General features: G+C 32.2%; 2 protein-coding genes and 1 long non-coding RNA gene across 4 annotated transcripts in view; 1 reads left to right on the top strand and 2 right to left on the bottom strand.

Annotated features, from left to right (window-relative positions):
* LOC148284914 (uncharacterized) overlaps positions 1 to 3,136 on the bottom strand; it is a 49,339-nt gene extending 46,203 nt beyond the window's left edge. Inside the window, exon 1 of the long non-coding RNA XR_015823454.1 lies at positions 3,076 to 3,136. This is a non-coding gene — a long non-coding RNA (uncharacterized LOC148284914). The remainder of the gene's footprint in view (positions 1 to 3,075) is intronic.
* Positions 1 to 12,753, top strand: part of LOC148284917 (very long chain fatty acid elongase 4-like) — a 31,426-nt gene extending 18,673 nt beyond the window's left edge. The window contains exons 3-7 of the mRNA XM_088232735.1: positions 7,513 to 7,781; positions 9,199 to 9,370; positions 11,685 to 11,812; positions 11,928 to 12,077; positions 12,171 to 12,753. Coding sequence (XP_088088861.1) covers positions 7,513 to 7,781; positions 9,199 to 9,370; positions 11,685 to 11,812; positions 11,928 to 12,077; positions 12,171 to 12,263 — 812 coding nt within the window. The 3' untranslated portion in view covers positions 12,264 to 12,753. The remainder of the gene's footprint in view (positions 1 to 7,512; positions 7,782 to 9,198; positions 9,371 to 11,684; positions 11,813 to 11,927; positions 12,078 to 12,170) is intronic.
* Positions 11,288 to 18,786, bottom strand: rtp (MORN repeat-containing protein retinophilin). Of its 2 annotated transcripts, XM_088232758.1 has the most exons (4): positions 17,654 to 17,707; positions 17,379 to 17,574; positions 13,898 to 14,007; positions 11,288 to 13,616 (listed from the first exon to the last, which is right to left on the bottom strand). In XM_088232758.1, the coding sequence occupies exons 1-4, from the start codon at positions 17,661 to 17,663 to the stop codon at positions 13,462 to 13,464; spliced, it is 471 nt and encodes a 156-aa protein (XP_088088884.1). In that variant the 5' UTR covers positions 17,664 to 17,707; the 3' UTR covers positions 11,288 to 13,461. The 2 variants fall into 2 exon arrangements, with proteins under 2 accessions (XP_088088884.1, XP_088088892.1); XM_088232766.1 differs by lacking the exon at positions 13,898 to 14,007 and having other exon boundaries at positions 13,509 to 13,616; positions 17,654 to 18,786.
* Between the last annotated feature and the right edge of the window lie 229 nt (positions 18,787 to 19,015).

Consider the following 19,015-nt stretch of genomic DNA (forward strand, 5'->3'; position numbering starts at 1 on the left):
CATTTTATTCATTAGGATATACTGAAAATTTTAAGGATTATGTAAATCTCGCATAAACGCGAGAAAGTTATACAAGTGCATTTATTAATGTTAAGGGTAAGATGGTTGATGCGGCAATAATCTGAGAGGCTTTTTTGTGATAGGTTAAGTTTATTATAATGATGGAATTTGATAAAATCTTGTAAAATAAAAGCATATTAAAATATTAGAGGCTTACAAAATACATTAAATATAGAGGTAGGCAGTGAACATAACGATTACTATTATTATCATGCATAAAAGTCGTTCCTACGTAACACGGAGAAGCCACGAGTTTCTTCTGTAACAAGAGATTTATGTGCTTATTGACTATATCCGCCGTCTATAAACTTCACTATAAAGTTGAGCTAGGTCTGCTTACTAGCTAGCTACTAGGTTAGATACCAGCGCCGGAATTATGAACGCTATCTTCATCGATACATATCGAGACGGTATAAACTAACATCTATTTTATGTACGAAAATGTGAATAATATGCGACGCAATTATGAGCGCAATATTCACCGATACATATCGTGACGGTATAAACTAGCATCTATTTTATGTACGAAAATGTTAATAATGTGCGCCGCGATTATGAGCGCAATATTCGTCGATACATATCGAGACGGTATAAACTAACATCTATTTTATGTACGAAAATGTGAATAATATGTGCCGCGATTATGAGCGCAATATTCATCGATACATATTGAGACGGTATAAACTAACATCTATTTTATGTACGAAAATGTGAATAATATGCGCCGCGATTATGAGCGCAATATTCATCGATACATATCGAGACGGTATAAACTAACATATATACTTATGTTTGAAAATGTGTATATTTGTATGAAAATGAAGTATCTTCGTCGGTAACATATAACACTCGTATTATATTTAAACAAACGCAAATTATATTTTCGCAAACAAAAAGCGGTACACGAGATATAGGCGCATCAGCAAAGGCTGCCTGCCTATAGCGAATAATAATAATAATAATATTTTTCATGCAGGAAACTTTATTTTATTTTGTAGATAAAATTGAAGATAAATTTTATCTTTCCATTATAATACGGATGCCTCGTAGGAACTGGGTAACTACTAACCACAGTAAGACAGTTTTCCAGTTACGTTTACTGGCAGGGGTGTAGTTCTAAATAAAAGATGTACCGGAGCGCACCGCCTCCAGTATGGTGAAGTGGGAGGGAAGTGGGTGGTGACATCCTTTCGCATTTATCACAAACAAAGATTCCTAGTCATCTGCAGACAATATTCAATATTCCGCATGTGCTTTGTTTTTGCATTCAGTGTCGGTATGAAACTGTACGAAATACTAATTGTTTAAACATAAAATCTGTGTTTTGTAAAAATGTGTGCTGAAAATAATAGGATGTCATGCAGAAAAAAATGTTACGAGAAAAAGTATTATCTTTTAAAGATTTTTTTTTTCTCATGTTACACAAACATATTATAACTGTCCATTATTTATTATAGGAGCCAAAATTTATAAACATTTTCTTGTATACCCACGAACAGGCCATGTCTTTGTGGGATTTTTTGTTTACTATTTTTTTATTAATATGTATGTCATTGCTATGTAATTATGCTTTATTTTTTAATACTCTGTTTTATTATTATGTTTATTGTAAAAAAAACATGAAAATTAAATTTAAAAAATAAATTTAAAAAAGTGGACTTTTTTAAAAGACAGTTTTTTCACATAATCGGTAGGTCAATAAAACATCCTTTTATCACTGGTAGAAATCTTTCAAAAGAATCATACAATTATTTGGTACCTAGCTCAAATTCTTACGTTCCTGTTTTGAATGGATGGGATGGCAAAATGTGCAATGTGCAATGACACATGTTTTGACTTTTGCCGGTTATCGGCAATAAATACGTTTGTTATTATTTCATATTGTTTGAAGAGACTTAAGTAGATATTTTTTTTTAACGTAATATTTGTTCCTGACCAAAGCTGGAGCGCCGCTCCGTTCAGATAAAAAGTGCCGGAGTGCCGCTCCGGTGCGCTCCGCCCCGACTACACCACTGTTTACTGGTTAGTAGACAATCGCAATCAAATCTAGTTTATGTAACAATTGTTGGTGAGAATTTCAAGGAAGCTTACTGACTCGAGAGCGATAATTTCGTATTTATTTATATATAAACGTAATAACATTATACTTATGTAAGGGTTTACAAAATAATTTCCAATAAAAAAGTTTAAAAATATTTATGACAGATACCTAATAATTAACATTATGAACTTGTTTACTCTACAGAAAATACATATATTACACTTGGAAACCGCTTTACATGAATTAGAGTAAACTTGCAACAACTTAAACAAAGGTTAATTCACCAACTTGTTTAAATTTATTGATTATGTACACGCAATAATTAAGTATTTCAAAAACGAAAACATTTTTTTTTTTTAAATAAAAATAAGTGTTTGCGATCTTATGATTTACTCAACTATTTTTGGGGTAACTTTCAAAGAGTTATAAATAAGTCACTATCAGAAAATGATAATCAATTTGTGGTAAAGCGGGGTTGAAACCTCGGACCTCATATTCGTGAGTTCGGGACACTACCACAGGACCACAACCCGGTTTTATCACAAATGTAAATTTACTAAAAACTTCTGCGCATTCGAGAAGTTAAGGTACATATCAGATAAATAAAAAATAAGGCTATTTTCCAGAATAAGATATTTATATATAATCGAATCAGTGATCATTTCTAACCATACTTGTACCTACATGAAAGTAAGAAGTCACACGCTTCATGCACCGACCAATGACTGAAATATTGCACAGAAAAAACAGGTCTAAAAATATTTCACTTCAACTTTGCCGGGAATCGAATCCGGAATCTTAGGAAAATGCGCTGAAAGTAAATCACGGGACCGACTAATCTTAAGTCGATTTCCTTTTCCAAGATCAGTCTAGTCGAGAATACTCGTTCAGAGATCTAGTTCAATTTATAATATTATAAGTATTATGTGTAAATATTGTAGTTACTACTTATTAAAAAATGCATAATCACTCACTTCATATTTTAAAGGTTATATGAGAAGGTAGTCTTCAGAAGAGCCTCTAACGGTAGTGGCCTCTGTAGGCGCGAAACCTAAAAAAATATTTTCCGATTTAAAATATAAGCGGAAACGGGTGGTTTAATAAACAAAAAACTGTTGATGCAATGCCTTCAGCCTTGCCGGAAATTAGAAATAACATTTTTTTATGCGCGGTAAAAATTCAATCATTAAATTGTACAGCGAAGTTTCTTGAAAATGTATTTAAAAAATAATAAAAACGAACTACTTTGAACGACGTCACTAGTTCTTTCGAATTAAGGTGATTCTAAACGAAAATATGAAAGGAATTATTCATAGATGGCGCTTTTATATTTTTTTTTTGAAAAATGCAATTTTTACGTTTATTTTCAATGGAAATTTTACAAAACTTTGTAAAAAAATATAACTTATCTTATTTTTGTTTAGTACTCCATTTTGTGAAAAGGACTGAAATTATATTTTTGTGGTATTTTTTACAATCAATATAGTGTAAAGTTTCCCCAAACCAAGTTTTGTAAAATTTCCATTGAAAATAAACGTAAAAATGGCATTTTTAAATAAATAATGATAAAAGCGCCATCTATGAAAAGTTAGTTTCATATTTTCGTTTAGAATCACCTTCATCAATGATAAGAGAGTTGCAAAAGATTTCCGGTTTACGGTAAGTCAACTGACCAATTAACAGAACTCATCGAGAAGAAGGGATAAAAGACATCACACGCTGAGTAATTTCAAAAATATAAAATCATAGCACTGATAATACGATGCATATTTTTTTTTTAAATTTTTAGCTTAGTTCAATAGTCTAATAACAAATAAAACAATCAAAACCCCACTGAACTTCCTCATTAACGAACAATGTTGCCAGTGAATTTTCAATTCACAGAATATAATTATTTAAGATACGAAATTTAAATAAGGAATCTGTCCTAAAGGTGAAACGTAAATATTGAATAAGGTTTTTGTGTACTATAATAAGTACAGTAGTGTGCTAAAATGATTGTTTAAACAGTTTTAAGAATACTGTTATCAAGCGGAGGTGGTGTGCTTGGCTGGACCATGTATTACAGATGCCTCCTGAGAAACCACGCTTGCTTACTTTACAAGCCGCCAGGTTCTTAACGTCCTGGACGTCCACAGTTTGTCGGCAGTTCACGTCGGTACTATAAAACGCAAACCTGACTGGGGAGGATGCACGGGAGCTTACGAGCGACAGAGAGAACTGGAAGCTGTTTGTGACATTGAATGATGATGATGATAATAATTTGAATAGAATACCTCACTTAACTTTTTTTTCGAAAAACTATTCAAGAACTCTAGACCGGTGATTCCCAAAGTGGTCTATATCCCCCTCTAAGGGCTGACTCCGACCTGCAAGGGGTCCAGGACAGAGAAAAAAAAAAGTTTTTTTGTGAATTTATATTATTTAAAAATTTTCATAGATTTGTATTTTGTGTCTTTTTTTTGTATAACTACAAAATTTAACTTTTTTTTAATTTTCCTCTACAATAAAACCTATCAAAGTGAGTACTTCTGTGTAGTTTCAAACACATAAGTTGATAAATTTGTAATGAAATCAATTATAAGAAAGCAGGGGGTCTACTGAAAACAGAAAATATCGGCACGTGGTCAACGGGGTAAAAAAAAGTTTGAGGACCTCTGCTCTAGACAGACATCGGTAAAGAAAATGAATCACCGGGTGACATTTACGTCCGTATGATTTCTCTCGTAACTCTCAGAAGGCGTAAGATGCGGTCTAGCGGTTAAACGCTTGATTAACATATCCGAGGTCGCGGGTTTCTTTGTCGATGCAAATCCAGCAATTTAACGCACAAATCGGATGGTTTTGTCAATAAACATTTATAATCATCGGTGTCATTCCATGCCCACTTCTTATTTGGACCATACAGTGTCCGCAAAGAGCCTCCATCTCTGTCGGCTGCAAGCTCCAGTGCATCCTCCCAAGTCAGGTTCACATCCTGTAGTTCTGACATGAACTCCCAACAAACGGTCAGCAGTGGACGTCTAGGATGTCGAAAACCGGATGCCTTGTAAAATAGGCAAGCTTGGTTTATAGTATTGAATTTTTATTTCCTTTAATTAGAAATACAACACACTAAGAAATACGCGTCGAACAATAACATTATTATTTACGTATCGGTTGCGTTAATTTATGCCTTGGCGCGAATGATAAACTAATAAGGGAATTTTCAGTTAAAACCCGAAATTATTAGGTTACCGATGAAGATACTTTAAATATTCATGCAAATATACTCATTTTCGTACACAAATATCGATGTTTCTTTATTGACAGTCATAGCTAACTCTGTTAACTTCACATTGTAATCGGGGCCATGGTAGTGTTTATAAAGCTGTTTCATAATATTTCTAGTTTTCTGCGAAATACATACATTTTTTGACAAAATACTTTTGCGAGAGGATGATATATGACATCGCGCTTCTCTCGCTGCTACACGTCAAATAATACTGATCTAAAGTCAGCCAATCCGGTGGCTGGGAGATACAGCGGGAAGTTGGGAGGGAGAATGCATGTAAAATCTAACGCTCATTCCGGATTTTGGTGGTTATCGCTGAAAATAAGCCATCAAATAGCAAGAAGTACACGTGCAAACTAACCAACATATCAAAGATAGTACAGTTTGATATGTAGAGCGATGAATTATAGTGTTTGCTGGTTGCACGGGGAGAAAGAAAAGACAAATTTTAATTATTATTAAAAGAATTGGGCAGAAAAAAAATATTTTAGTAATTTTGATACGTTCTAACATTATGGGGTTGGATTATGAAAATTACATTCTTCTGGGGGATTCCCCCCTGTATCGGACATCGCCGCGCGTGCGGTAATGGGACGTACAACGCGGCCTGTGACGCGGCGAACGAGAGCCAAGCATTAGACACCTACACCAAGCCGAGCGGCCCTTTTGCGGGCTCCCAGGCGAAGATGGTAGCAGCATGGAAAAAATAGTGGGAATGACCACGGAGAGGCGGTCGAACCCCCGGCTGCGACTGAAGCTTCCCGAGTGGCCGCCAGGGCGACGAATGGCGCTCGGACGAGAGTGTACAATGCCAGTGTTTTTATAGTTATATTTATGTCAGGTTTTCAAGTTTATTTTCGGCTAGGAGTCTCGATTTGTAATCTAACTAGCTGCCCCTTAAATAAAGACGGTAAATTATGTCAATCGCAGGGGCAGAAGTTAGAATATCGAGACCCTAGTCACATATTTGTATCGGATTGCGGGGAATCAGACCCTGTCCAATCCCATCAAAACTTATGTCACCCTTTTTATCAGTATGTAGGACCTTTCCCTGTATCATTTGTACATTAATTAAGATACGGGGAAGAGGCCTACATACTCGTTTCATATGTAAGACTTATCCCGAGGGAATTATTAGACCTCATAAGTATGAGAGTAAAAACAATATGTGAAATTGTCCAGCCAATGGGAGAGCGTGCTACGACGTAAGCCGGGAATGTCCGACCCCTTCTCGCCCTCCCTTGCGGCCTATGTATGCTGTCTCGTACCGTGCCCGACCGTGACACGATACAAATTTGTTGATAAAACCTCTGTCTTTTTTATGAATAAATATTGTGTATAAATCAATACCGCGTTTTTATTGAATCTACGCCCTCTCCGCCTTCGATGTCGCCGCCTGCCCCTTTGAAGAAGATCGCCGAAGACTCACCTGAAGAAAGTTATCTCACCCGAGATAGCCGGTCAAATAGCAGCTGCAGAATCACCCCTATCTACAGTTCAACTGTATGCACGGCGAGGTGTCGTGTATACCCCCTTAAGATCCGGATGATAGAATGAACCTAGAAAAAAGACAACAAAATTCAGTTGCATGTTTTAGTCATCGTTTATCTTAATTCCCGCCTATTATCCTAGTTCACCTAAGCAAATGCTGAGAAGTTCCTGATTGGTTCACATAAGCATATTCCTCCTGTTACAGTTACAATACAGTTTAAATAAATTTAAAGAAACCTAATTGCAGAAAAATCCACTTATTTAAATATAAACCTTGTATAGTATAAGCAATGTAAATAATAAAATGCAACTTCCATAAAAAATTAACCCTAGTTAACCAATCAATGCGTAGAACGACGACACAATTGAACGATCTTTTATAAATTAAAAAAATAATTAAATTAAAGAACTTTTTCATACTCTGTGGCGTGTTTATCTGAACTAGTGTTTAAAGCGTAAAATTGACCATCTTGCCTTTATGTTACAAAATATGATCGAGATACGCTACGATTGGTATAGGTACCAATGCCTTGTACTCCATTAGGTTGCAAATTAGCGAATTATGGTGATAATTAGTATCATTCCCTGCGGAAATATATTTTACCCGCGTAAGAAGAATGTTTTTCAATATTTTTTTTGTTAATAGATAACCGGACGAAAGGATGGCTTCTGGTAGACTCCCCCGTACCCACGCTGTTCTGGACCATGGTGTACCTGAGCGTGGTGTGGGCGGGCCCTCGCCTTATGAAAAACCGCAGCGCCTTCCGACTCACATGGCTGCTGGTTCCCTACAACCTCGCCATGGCCGCCCTGAACTTCTACATCGCCATCCAACTTCTTACGGCCTCCTTCCGCCTCCGCTACAGCTACATATGCGAGCCCTGCCGGCAGCGGTACGACCCCGACGAAATGCAGGTAAAGACAATCATTATCAGATGCAAGTTGACCAGTCCTACTCTTCAGATACCAGCCTACAGTGAAAGTACTCATACCTGAAAACCGTTTTAAAGACCTATCGGTTTCCCTCATACTAAAAAACTGTTTTTTGACAATAAACGAATAACTCTAAAATAAATCGCGATTTAAATTGAATTTAATTCTACTGTCTTTATTACTCCTTTCCCTGTGAGTTTGGCAAATTATATGGAGGGCTTATATTAGGTATTGTCATTTTTCCTCATGACCATTTTGCAATAGGGAAATATCACTTTTTTTACATTGTATAAAGGTATATGAAATACTGTCCAGTAAAAAAAAAAAAATGCTAATTATTAGTAGCGTAAGAAATATTTTTAAATTGGTAATTTTGTCCCGCAAAAACAGCCATTCCATTGACCACGCCCCTAATACGTCACGATTCATGTTCATTTGTCACGAATCTTGACGTCACAACTGCCAAGGCCAAACATGTTGCGTTTTTCTAGCAACGCATTTTATTAAATTTCTTTTTTACATTTATGTATGAAAATGTTTCTCCATAATATCCACATTGATTTTGAAAATACAATTAATTATTCTAAATACATTTAATATATTTTTATCGGTATTCGTAGTATGTGATATTTCCCTATTACATGAGTTGTAGCATAAACTGTGTTTACTTGTATTAAATTCAGTTTCAAAATAAATCTAAAGTAAACCTGCTTAAAATAAAAAAATAACAAAATTAGTGGTTCGAGGCCTTAGAGTATATACTCTAAGTTCGAGGCTCGCACAGAGGCATGCATATTTTATAGGTCCAAAAATTTATAATTCTTTTTTTACTGATAATATTTCATTGATTCCAAACTTACGAAATTTCCTTCTTTTAAAAAACACGCACCATCCTGGATTCAAACTAAAGATATGAACTCTTTTTTTCTATGATATATTTTGTTGCCCTTTAATAAAAAGGAATATTTTTATGTTTTTTTGTAATAGTTTTTATTTCCTTTTTTAATTACTATAAAAAAAATACCATACAATCTTTTACAGAATATTTTATTTTCTCTTTCTTATGTTACACAAAAATATTCTAACTGTCTATTTATTATAGGAGCAAAAATTTATTAACATTTCCTTGTATACCCACGAGCAGGCTATGCCTTTGTGGTATTTTTTGTTTATTATTAAATGTATTTCATTGCTATGTAATTATCCTTAATGTTTTTATTACTCTGTTTTACCTCTTATGTATATTGTAAAAAAAATAAAAAAATTAATGCCTTGAACCGACTATCAAATTGCCTATCTGCACATTTAAAAATGAGAATGTTTAATTATTACAATATAAAAATATTTCGGGTTTCGTAGATATTATCTACAGAAACTATAACTGTATTACTTTTTTTAGATTGCAAACGCTGTCTGGTGGTATTACTTCTCTAAGCTGTTGGAGTTCTGTGATACTCTGTTCTTCATCCTCAGAAAGAAGGATGAACAACTTACCTTCCTGCATGTCTACCACCATTCTACTATGTTTTCATTCTGGTGGATTGGAATCAAATGGGTACCGAGTGGATCTAGTAAGTTAAATTTATACGTACTATTAACATAACACTATCTGGTTGAGCAGAAAATCTAGAGTAAAAGTAAATATATTTGATGACAATGGAAAAATAAAAATCATAAAAATCTTGCGGACCAAAGAAACGCAATAAATTGAACCTAATAATTATTTATTACTAAAATTTAGAAAATTGACACATTTCATGTAGGTAGGTACTACATAAATATTAAGTACCTACATAAGTATGAATTTATTAATTCTAGTATGAGATTCAAAATAAGAATAAAAGCTACAGCGCCATAGAATTAAGAATAGTTTACAGCGCATATTAGTATGAGAATAAAAGTGACAATTATAAAGAAAGCATTGAAACATAGATAAAGGAACAATATTTTAAGTTTGTCCAAATTTTTGTAGACAAGGATTTAACTCCCTGGAGAGCTGTTTATATTAACTTATTACAACAGAGATGAAGAACATTTAAGAGAAGGTAATATAGAAGATTTTCAAATATGGGCAGAATGGTGAATGTTACACAGTGTGTAAAGTGGCCACTTAAACCAGCCATTGACAGGTCATAAGCCCTGTAGATGCCTAGACTTCTATATTACCTTATCTTAAATGATCTTTATCTCTGTTGTAATATGTTAGTAAAAAAGGATATAATATGTATTGCATTGAAACTCGGTTGTCCCAAAAAGAGAGTAAGTACCTATTCAAACAATTTTTAGAAATATTTTTATTTTTTATTTTTGTACATAATATGTACTTTCTTATTTCTTATCATTCTACGAAACAAGAAACTTGATATTCGGTTTTAATTTTGATATTTTGTTGGATGTAATCATAGTCTTTTAATTTGGGGCAGCCGAACTATTCTGCATCAATTTCATTTTATTATGAAATGTCATCTTCTTTATCTCATCTCGGCTGACAATAAATCCAAATTATTTTAAAAAATCTTACTTCAACTAATAAACCTAGAACAAAGTGGTACCACCAGAATTGAGGTATTTATTTTCTAGTCACAATAGTATCACAATAACTGAAGACCGTATTATATGCAATATAAAAAAGGCTGAAATGTGCATGCAAAAACAACATGAAAATGTATGAAAAATGCTTACAATAAATAAAAATAACTTTGTTTTTAACATGTTTAAACCACTTCTTTTTTATTTTTTCTATTGACCGGTTTCAAAGGTATAAAAGCTTTTTCATCAAGATATACTTAACTAATGAATTCTATAATATTTTATCTAATCAATGTTTAAAAAAAACAATGTTCAAAAATAAGTGGTTAAAAACAAAGTTGTTCTTCTTTATTTTTTTATAATTAATAACCCATAGAATTAAGAATAGTCCAGAATGAGCGTAGTCATATTTGAATACACAGGGCTGTGTCCAAAAATCCCCCCTTTGCCCCACTTTCACCGTGCGCATTCATGAAGACGTCGCGTTATGTTGCCAGATGGAAAAAAATATGATCATAACACAAATGTAAGGTAAAAAAAGCAATTTTTTAATTTCTCTAAAATTTTATTGTGCACGCAGATACATTGATTGACACAACTGAGTAGATAAGTAAAGGGTCATTTAATAAGAGTAATTGAATTAATGAACTTTAAATATAAAACAAATTTTATTTAACATACAACGGATATTTTTATATCACGTTAAATAATATTTGATGTTTTAAAGATAATATCGGTCAAATGTCCAACACTTCGTTGTTTAATCTGAGGTCTAATTTTCATTAGTTCTCTCATTAGATGAGCAAAGTAAGGTAATAAAATTTACTACCCTGGCAACACAAACGAAATTTCCATTTTGTTTTCTTCGAGAATCTAACAGATGGAAAAATAATTCAATTTTTAAGTTATGCATTTGCTACTTACACATGCATTTGCTAATTACACATGAAATGTGATCCCATCCTTTTCCTTTATGATCCCAGCAGTATTTCTTCACTTTAAAACGACACAGTTGAATTCAAATCGGGAGTTGCGCACTGAGTGACGTCTACAAGGAAACTAATGGGTCAAAACGTAAAACTACTCTTTTTAGAGTAGTTTAGTCGCCTTCTGTTTGATGCCCGTATGTGGTTTCTGGACTATTCTTAATTCTATGGAATAACCATAAAGTTAGTGCTTAAAATAGAATATTTATGAAAATATTTGTTTGCTTATATTGTTTAGATTCTTAAACAAAACAATAATTAAGAAAATCTAATTTTGCCATAATTGAACAGTAAAATCATAGGTATGTAGGCAGATAATTAATTTGAATATGGTTACCTACTTACTATTTTAATGTTACTCTAATTTTAGCTTTCCTGCCAGCCATGGTAAATAGTGGAATTCATGTCTTGATGTACACTTACTATGGACTGTCTGTGCTTGGGCCGAGTGTAAACAAATTCCTGTGGTGGAAAAAATATTTGACTATCTTGCAGTTGGTAAGACTATGTTCTGTTATTCAAAGCATTTAGCTCTACAAATAATGTGCACATATTGTAAATTTCAAGTTGGGTGTGTCTCTTAGAAAACATATTTATGTAATTTTATTTTCAGATTCAATTTACTTGCGCTTTAGTTTTGGGAATTAATGGTCTGCGTACAGGATGTGAATTCCCTCTTTGGATGCATTACACACTCATTTTCTACATGATTTCCTTCATTGTCTTGTTTGGAAAATTCTACTTTAGGGCTTATATGGAACAAGTAAGTTACGCTTAAATAAACTTGAATGTCATATTTATTTTTTGCACGCAATTATCAAAATGTTAATTTACTAATTGAAATGTCATTTTTCAGGGAGGAAAAGCTTTGGAAGTAAGATATGGGCAGAAGTACAAAGAATTAGAAGTTAATGAAAATCATTCATACAATAAGCAGAAACTTACGTAAAACAATCTATTCATGTTCTTAAACATAGATGAAAAAGTACGATTGAAATAGAAAACTGAAGAAATGAATGTTATCACAATATTTTTAATTCATAGTTAATTGTATTTTTAAGTAATATTATTTGTGGGCATATCGCTAAATACAAAAAATACATTATTGCTAAGTATCAATCGATCAAGAAAAGTGTTTCCTTTATGCCATCAGTTTTAAATCTGGACTGTGTTATACTGATATTTATAATTTAAAGTTTCTCTAAACATTTCATCAAGACATCCCCCAAGTTAAGTTCAATTTATTAGAAAACCAGATTAAAAATTTCACAGAGAAGTTTTATATATCGGAGCTCAACATGGCTCTAATATACATTTCAAATTAATATAATATTATGAAAAGCCATAATATTAGAGTGTTTTGCGTATTAAAATATTCTCATTGGATGTAATTATGCTTCACTAGATAGCCATAAATGAAAACAATATGAGAAGGAAAATATTTGTTTTAATTTTGAGATATTATTCTTATTTTTAACATTATTACTTCATTGAATCAATTGAAGAAATTAAGTCAACTGTAGTTTTTTGAAATATTGAATCAAATAAGCATAAGACAAATTTAAAATTGAAATACGAGTAGAATGTTATGTAATAATAAATAAGAAAACAAATTAATATCAAACCTAAACTCTGTATTATGAACATGCATACATATATCTGAAAGTTCATATTTTAATATAGTTTTACTTAAAAGTGCAGAGGAATTTGCTTTTTATTTATAATATTTTTTTGCCCATGACTTATGTTAAGGAAAGCAGCAGAAATATTTTTGTTTAAAACAAAACATAGTTTTAAGTGTTATTTCTTGTTATTGTTGATTGATAAACTTATAAACATATGCATTATAAAAATATCTTCTTGTACATATAAATATAAAACCTAATTTTTTAACTGATTTTATTTTCATTTTCTACCCTACAGTGTATTAATATTTATTTTTCAAATTTAATGTTAAGATACTTTATTAGGTAAAATATTAAAACTATTCACAGTAGAAATATTTTTAATGTGGTAGGTAATGTTTTGTATTATTGCATTAAAAAAACAAATACACCGTAACAGAAGAAAAAAAGGTGTTTCAAGTAATAATATCATATAATATACAATTTTAAATACATATAAATTTATTCCCTGAAATAGTGGATTCAAAGTGGCTGACATTGCGCTCTTGCCATATATGCAACTTTCTGTGCTTTTTGTACAATTTCTGCACAGCGCCTTTTTCTAATAAGTCTACAATCCTGAAAAAATCCTTCATTTCTTGGAAACCCATTGCTTCCATCGCTGAATGTCACAAGACCTAGAAAAAACATTATGTAAATAATACGACTGTATTTATATTTTTACTTTTATTAACATTTGGATGCATAGTTGAAAAAATAATAAGTCATTCAGTTTGTCACATCATCTTCAGTCTGTCAAAAGAGTTGAAAATAATCAAAGTTGCTCGTGTTCGTTGACTTTCCTCTTAATTTTAAAGCTATAAAAACAGCAGTACTAAAATATAATCATTTGGTGTTGCAGGCATGAAAATCGTTATGACTGACTGTACTGTATCCGATTCAATGAAAAACACTTTACCAAGGCCCCAAATGCGTCCACCTCGAAATTCTCCTTCAAATTTCATCCCATCTGCCCTCCAAAACACTCCATGCCCATGAAACCACCCTTGCATGAACTCGCCCTCAAACCTTAAATTTTCAGATATCATTAAATCAAATTGCATTCTATTTATGTGTATCAGAGCCAATAAATACAAGTTTGTTTTAAATTACAAAATACAAATTGAAACAATGAACCGGGTTGTGGTCCAATCGTAATATCACGGGCTAATGAATCAGAGGTCCAAGGTTCACACACGGCACTACCAAAAACAATTTCCTATTTTCTATCACAGGTCATTTATGATTTCTGGAAAATGGCCCTAAAATTGAAATATTTGATTTATAAAATCACAAATATTTCTTATATATTCAAAGCTTTTTTTTAATTTTACACTATCAATATTTACAACTCCAAACATTTAGTTAACAGTTATTATGACGCTCAAAGGAGCCTTTTGGTGCTCAATTTTTCCTAGTAAAAAATTAATGACCGAAAATTTAAAAAAACGTATTTTAGCCTTTTTTTGTTGAATATAATCTGGTCAATACATATCATTTTGAATTGATTATGTTCACATATTTCTTATGGTAGATATTGTATTAAATAATTCAAATTTAAATTATTGGATAAAAAAATTGAGAATGCACTTTATTATCACTCCAGAATTTTATTAAAACTTTGATAAGATTAATACAGATAAAATATTGATACATGTTTTTTTGTCTATCAGTAGAAAACATTAATTTTTTAAATATTTTTTATTCACATTATATTTATGTAACATTTACCGAGACACAAATCCCAACTCCATGGAACCAAAGTCCCGTGTTGAGTTGGTATGAATATATGTATAACACTTTAACAACATTCATAACATCATCCAGAACCAAAAAATTAAAAAATACATGGCATACAACATATAAAATAACACTTAACAAAAAAACATTTGAAATACATGAAAAAATAAAATTTAAATAAACTAACTAAAATATTTGAAAAACCATCAAGGAGTTTCTCGCTCAAATCCCTCCCCCTAAGAAAAATCCAGTCCTGAAACTCTTTTTCGAAAATAGATTTTGTCTTTGAGAGCTTTACACACTCTTCCAAAATATTAAACACTCTTGGTGCGATAAAGGAGAGGTGTCTCTGAGCAAAAGTCGTCCGGGTTTTGGGTTTAACATAATTCATTCCCTGGGAAAACCCCGTACAAACGTTTTGCTGAGATCTCTCCTTATTGTTCGACTAGAAGTGTGTCTGTGCCTCTTTTAGGTAAAGTTGCCTCACATCCAGTACCCTCATGCACTGGAACAACTGTTCTGATGGATATGTTGGAGGATGCTGAAATATGATTCTAAGTAATATTTTTTGCGAAATTATTAGAGGCTTTAAGATGGATGCCGCACAACCTCTCCAGCCAGCTGTTCCATAAGTTACAGTGGAATGAAGCAAAGCAAAGTACACACTTCCGAGAGTGCCAATATCCAGAATGTTTCTAAAAGAGCAGAAAATATGGCACAGCTTTCTTAACCTAGAAGTCAGTGACTGGACCTGAGACTCACATCGTAGATTCATATCAATGATAACACCAAGATATTTTATAGAAACTACCCTTTTCAAAGGTTAGTATGCGTTATCAGAGTGAATTTCCAGGTTAAGCGGACTGTTTGGTATTGTACTATTATTTATACAAAACGTTTAGTGTTTTGTTTTATCAATATTCAGAGTTAGAAGATTATCATCTAAGCATTTTTTAAAAATGTTCATACCATAGTTTGCTTTTTGAAAAACAGGTTTCCAGTCACCAGCCTCAAATAATGAAACCGTGTCGTCAGCAAACGAGATTGTTTTTCCGCCATTGCTCAATTCACATAGGGAGTTTATGTAGACCAAAAACAGGATCATTCCCGGGACGCTGCCTTGTGGAACTCCAAAAGCAATAGCAGTCTTCGTACTTTATGTTTCTCCCTGTGATGAACGAATGACTGTGAGTTGCGACTTCAAAGATAAGAAATTCTGAAGCATAGAAGAGCTTTATCCCTGATGCCAATATGTTTTATTCATTCCAAGAGAATCAATTGAAAAACCGTGTCGAAAGCTTTAGCAAGGTCTAAGAAAACCGCAATAAGCTTCCTATCATTATCAAGGCTTTGTGTAATATTCTGAGTAACAGCAACAATTGCGTCTGCCCTCTCGAAAACCAAACTGGTTATTTGAAAGAGCATCGCTACTCTCAAGAAATTTCAGAAGTCTTTTTTTAACAATTTTTTCAATCATTTTTGTTATTACACTTAAGAGAGAGATCGGACGATAATTTGAGACCAAAGTTTCTTCACCAGCTTTGTAAATTGGAACAATAGAAGCTTCTTTCAGGCAGGATGGGAAGCACCCTGATTCAAAGATAGTATTTACTATATGTGTTAGAGGTAAACTAATATACGTTTTTAGATGTTTAATGATTTGGTCATAAGACAATCGATTCTCGAACTATTTGTGTTTTTTAAAGAAGATATTGTGTCTATTATTTCTTGAGTGGTTGTTAGTGCGAATATATTTAGGAGGTTGGTTGAAGATAAAGTAAAATTATCGGCCTTAAGTACGAGATCACTTTCTGTAGTTCTAGCATGTTTTAAAATGTTTTTTGCTTGACTTGTCCCAAATGAGGAAAAATAACCATTGAAGTGCTTAGCAATTTCATCTGCATTGTTAGTAACGTTAGACATTTTTCCATCAATTACAATATTTTGAATTGGCCGGCTATGTTTTTGAGTATAAGAAATCTCCTTGATGATATTCCAAATTTTTCTGCTATCTTTCCCCGATTCCGTGATTTTATTTCTGTAGTATACTGTTTTTGCTCTTAAGATCTTGTCACGTGCGGAGTAATACAAAAAAACAGCATTTTGAAAAATCGTAGCAATGATAATACGATACATAAAAATATTTTTGATAGTCCATTAACAAAAAAAAACCGCTAAACTTAATTATTTATTTTAGCTAAAATTACAATCATATTGCAGCTTTATAACAAAAGTGATACTAAACAAAATCACATTTTTCTCGGAAAGACCAAGTAAAGTGATGATTAATTAAAACTAATTCACATGATGAACTTTTTGCTTTTCTTAAAAAGTATGTTTGTTTTAGACTGCAAATAAGAATTATATAATATATTTGAAAAATATGCATGTGACACTACTCAAAATCAACAAAATTTATACAGTGTCACTATTCTTATAAAGGTGCAATATAATAAAAAGAAAATGAGGACTACTTAGTTTATTGAACATTCAACTATTAGATCAAAAATCTTCTACGGAAATTAAGGTTTATATATATTTTTTAATATGTGTTTTTTTCCCTTTTTCAATAAACCTTTCAGGAAGACTCCAACAAAATTATTTATATTTCTAACTAACATTAAAAAAAATAAAAAAAAACATTTATAGTAAGTACTTACTTTGCACCATCAGGAAATGTCATCACACCCAATCCAGAAGACAATCCATTAATGAATGCACCATCATATCTGGTTTTGTCTGGTGAAACCATGTGCCCCATACCATGTTTCTGGCCCCTTGAATTCCATTCTCCAATATATCGAGTACTATCTTCATATTTATAAGAACCCGTTTTAACAACACCAGGGTCCACCACTAAAGAATAAGTAAGAAAATAAAAAATAAAAATTACAAATGATAATTATTGTTTTTCTTAAATAATTTTGAAACATACTATCCACCATTTTGACTGTTAATAGGTTAGCAGTTCAAATGACAGTGAATATACTTCGAAGTGAATTCCATATATTATCATTCCTAAGGCTTCACCTCATGCATAATCTAATTAGGCGTATGTGTAAAGAACGAAGAAATGTGAGTGCTTTATCAACCCCATTTTTGCATGATCATTTATATTATTACTTTATAGTATAAAATAAATAGTTAAATTTTTGAAAATTATATTGAAAAAATATAATTTAAAAGTTATGTAGCCTTCTGAAATCATCATTCCCTCTCCGCACATAATGGTGCATAGGGCACTACATTCGTACACCAATCGCAGCGTATCTTGATCATTTTTGTTACATAAAGGTAAGATGATCAGTCTTGCGCTTCAGGTACCAGTCCAGGGACTATGAAAATGACCGTAAAAAAAACGTAAACCGTAAAATGAAATATTCTGGCGTGAAAACACCCTTTGAAATAAATATTTCATATCAACCATGTTGGAAATCGAACCCAAGACCTCTTGCACGGTAGGCAAATGCGCTGACCATTACACCACGAGGCGTAGTTTTAAAAGCCTTTTGAAAACATTTAATAATAATTGAGTAGACCAGTCGTAGGAAAACAAATATTCTAAAAAATAGTTCCAAATTATTAATGCACATAATATGTATTTCCACTTTTTAAACACATACAATTTCACTTCCCACCATGGGTCACATCGATATTTATTTATATGAAAAACAACTTCTCATATAAAACTTGGAACGACATTAGTTTTATCGAGATAATATACTTTCTATGCTCATTTTTATCGACTTTCCACATTCAAATAACCAGCGAATTTGTTTACAACTATAAATAACTTACAATTTTTATAACATATTTTATATATTACATCTTTTAAAAAATTATCTTATTAAATATGTAAACTCAAAATGGACAAAACAATATTATTTGGAAATCGGGAGCAGACTGCCAATATGCATTTTGGAATTGGACTATGCTTTTTAGTCCTTATACTGCCATCAGTAAAAGTTTACTAGTAAAATACTAGTTTTGGATTTTTTTTTGAAAATTTATGTACCTCCATAAAATTGCGTAGTTAATTTTTTATAAAAACTGGACGTTTTCTACTAAAAATCTTAGCACATTCAAAATCAGATAAATTGTTTTAATTTTAGATTATATAAATGAATTATTGTGTGACTACTAATGTATTCATTCTGAATAATGTTTTATGATATTTGAAAAAACCAGAAAAAAAATTGTATGGGCTCAGCCTTCACCATCCTCAGCAGAGGAACGCAAATAAGGTTATTTTGTATGGATTTTTTAAACCATTAAACTGGCGACGGTTAAGGCGATA

The sequence above is a fragment of the Micrasema longulum genome, unplaced genomic scaffold (assembly GCF_059751315.1).
Source record: "Micrasema longulum isolate JH-2025_06_02 unplaced genomic scaffold, ASM5975131v1 h1tg000076l, whole genome shotgun sequence".
NCBI classification, from domain to species: domain Eukaryota; kingdom Metazoa; phylum Arthropoda; class Insecta; order Trichoptera; family Brachycentridae; genus Micrasema; species Micrasema longulum.

What these genes read in the sequence shown, in the direction of transcription:
- rtp (XM_088232758.1), bottom strand. An exon ending in ACATTTCCTGATGGTGCAAA is followed by an intron (nt 14,008 to 17,378) that starts GTAAGTACTTAC and finishes TGAAAATTTAAG; the next exon opens with GTTTGAGGGCGAGTTCATGC. An exon ending in TGGACGCATTTGGGGCCTTG is followed by an intron (nt 13,617 to 13,897) that starts GTAAAGTGTTTT and finishes TGTTTTTTCTAG; the next exon opens with GTCTTGTGACATTCAGCGAT.